The 2,130-nt window shown below is 63.9% G+C and overlaps 1 protein-coding gene across 1 annotated transcript in view; it reads right to left on the bottom strand.

Annotated features, from left to right (window-relative positions):
- Positions 1-300: 300 nt before the first annotated feature.
- CCM2L (CCM2 like scaffold protein) overlaps positions 301-2,130 on the bottom strand; it is an 8,731-nt gene continuing 6,901 nt past the window's right edge. Inside the window, exons 6-11 of the mRNA XM_031058061.1 lie at positions 2,047-2,129; positions 1,830-1,965; positions 1,644-1,707; positions 1,289-1,436; positions 977-1,115; positions 301-794 (exon numbers count right to left, since the gene is read on the bottom strand). Of these exons, the coding sequence (XP_030913921.1) occupies positions 511-794; positions 977-1,115; positions 1,289-1,436; positions 1,644-1,707; positions 1,830-1,965; positions 2,047-2,129 (854 nt within the window). The 3' untranslated portion in view covers positions 301-510. The remainder of the gene's footprint in view (positions 795-976; positions 1,116-1,288; positions 1,437-1,643; positions 1,708-1,829; positions 1,966-2,046; position 2,130) is intronic.

The raw sequence follows: 2,130 nt of genomic DNA, 5'->3' as shown, positions 1-2,130 counted from the left end.
GCGCCGCAGGCAGCAGCGGGGCAGCTGCTGCCAGCAGCCCTTTCCTCCCCCAACACATCCTTGCTGACCCCCTCCATTGCTCTGAGCATCCCCTGGAGCCAGTCAGGAACAGTCGGCAGCACTGACGCTGGTGGTGACATCCAGGTGACACTGGAGTGGGCAGGTGCCCAGCCCAGTCCAGCAGCCCCCTGCCCCAGCTCACCCCCACACCACAGCAACCCCTGCACTCTGGCAGGGCCTTTCCCCAGGGAAGAACCTGCTCTGTTCCAGCCCCAGCATTTAATTGAAATCTGCAGAAATTACAGCACATGTGTCTCCCCTACAGCCACAGCTGCCCTGTGATTCCGACAGCCTTGACAAGAGCTGACAGGGCAGTGCAGAGGCCTGTCCCATCCCACGGTGACAAATTCACCCTCCCCGGTTCTGGGGCAGAGCTGGGCACCTGCTGAGCCTGCTCCTGGAGGTGCAACGCCACATCAGCGAGCAGAGAGAGCTCAGCTGGGTTTTGGCTCAAAGGTACGTGTCCTCTTCCTCCTCCTCCTCCTCCTCTTCCTCATCCCGTGCCAGCGCCTCGATGTCGTGGGTGATGTCGGTGATGATGCGGTTGAAGGACTCGTTCTCGGAGCGCAGGGACCAGCTGTCGTAGCTGCGCACGGCCGAGGCCGACGTGTTGCTCATGCTGCGCTTGATGCGGCCGAAGCTGTCGGTGAGGATCCCGCCCTCCCGGATCCCAATGCTTTCCAGGAAGGTCTCAAAGTACCCGATGTCTTGGTCAGGGATGAAGGGCCTCATTCCTGTCACGAGCACCGTAAGCCTCACCCAGGGTGCAATGCCAGCCCTACTGGTTTGTCCCATCCTGCCCCCAGCAAGCAGCAGGGTCCTGACATCCCCTGAAGCGCCAGCCCCCTGTCCCCAGGGGATGCACAGACATCACCAGAGTGGCACAGGGTGGCACAGGGTGGCTGCAGACACTCACCCAGGAGGAGGAACTTCCTGCGGTCCCCGTAGAGGCGCAGGAGCTCTGTGCAGTATTCCTGCACCGGTGTGCCCAGCCGGTACTCACGGAGCAGGATGGCAAACTGCTGGATCTCCTGTGGTGACAGCTTGTTGCGCAGCTGTGGTGACACAGGGATGGGTTTGGCTTGGGGACACCAGCAGCACACAGCCCCCCACCCTTTGTCCCACTGCTGCTTTCTGACACAGGGAGCCCAGACCTGCCTCCTCCCCTGCCCCAGCTGCTGGCACTGCTCGCTGCTGCTTGTCCCTGTGCCCATCCCTGTGCCCTCACCGTCACCATGTAGTCCTGCAGCTGCTCCAGTCCTGCGCCGCTCTGGTCACTGCCACTGCAGGCGGTGGCCAGGCTGTGGTGGGAGCGGTGGAAGGAGGGCGAGGAGGTGCCACTGTAATACGCTTCAAAGGTCTCGTGGGAGCCATTGCTGGGGGAGGACACGGGTCAGTGGGTCCCTGTACCCCCCGTGTGCCCAGCTGCCCCCCACCCACTACACAGCACCCACCATCACATAGGGCTGGGGCATCATTGCAGTGGGCACCCAGCCAAGGGCAGGGGCACCCACCCAGGGGCACCCTGGGGGCCCAGTGGGACCCACCCCAGTCCAAGGGCACCCTGGGGGAGCCAGACTCACAAGGAGCTGCAGCAGCTGTAGTCAGCATCGTAGCCGTATGTCCCATCTGTGCGGCAGCTCTCGCCTGGGGAGGGAGAGCTGAGACCTCATAGCAGAGACAACCCCCCCGCCATGTGTTCATGTACCCCACCTGTCAGCCCCATGACACCCCGCTTGATGATCCCACTCCTGCCTGCATCCACTCACTCCTGCTGGAGAGCCAGGGCCGTGTGGGGGTGGAGGTGTAGTGGTACCCGGCTCGGTCCACGCACTCGATGCTCTGGTCGCCGTAGATGATCTGGAACACCTGGCAGATGAGCGCACAGGACTCCTCCCCAGCATCCTGCAGCGGGAAGGGCGGCGGGCGGTGAGCGCCGCTGGGTGGGCGAGCGCCCGGTGGGTGGCACAGGCCGGGACCGCTCACCCTGTTGGGCACGGCGAGGATGATGAGGTTGGAGTAAGCGTCAGGGCAGGGCTCCTGGGGGTCCAGAGGGTTGCTGCCGGCGTG

This window comes from Geospiza fortis, unplaced genomic scaffold (genome assembly GCF_000277835.1).
Source record: "Geospiza fortis unplaced genomic scaffold, GeoFor_1.0 scaffold188, whole genome shotgun sequence".
Classification (NCBI taxonomy): Eukaryota; Metazoa; Chordata; class Aves; order Passeriformes; family Thraupidae; genus Geospiza; species Geospiza fortis.
This window is presented reverse-complemented; position numbering and strand designations above follow the sequence as displayed.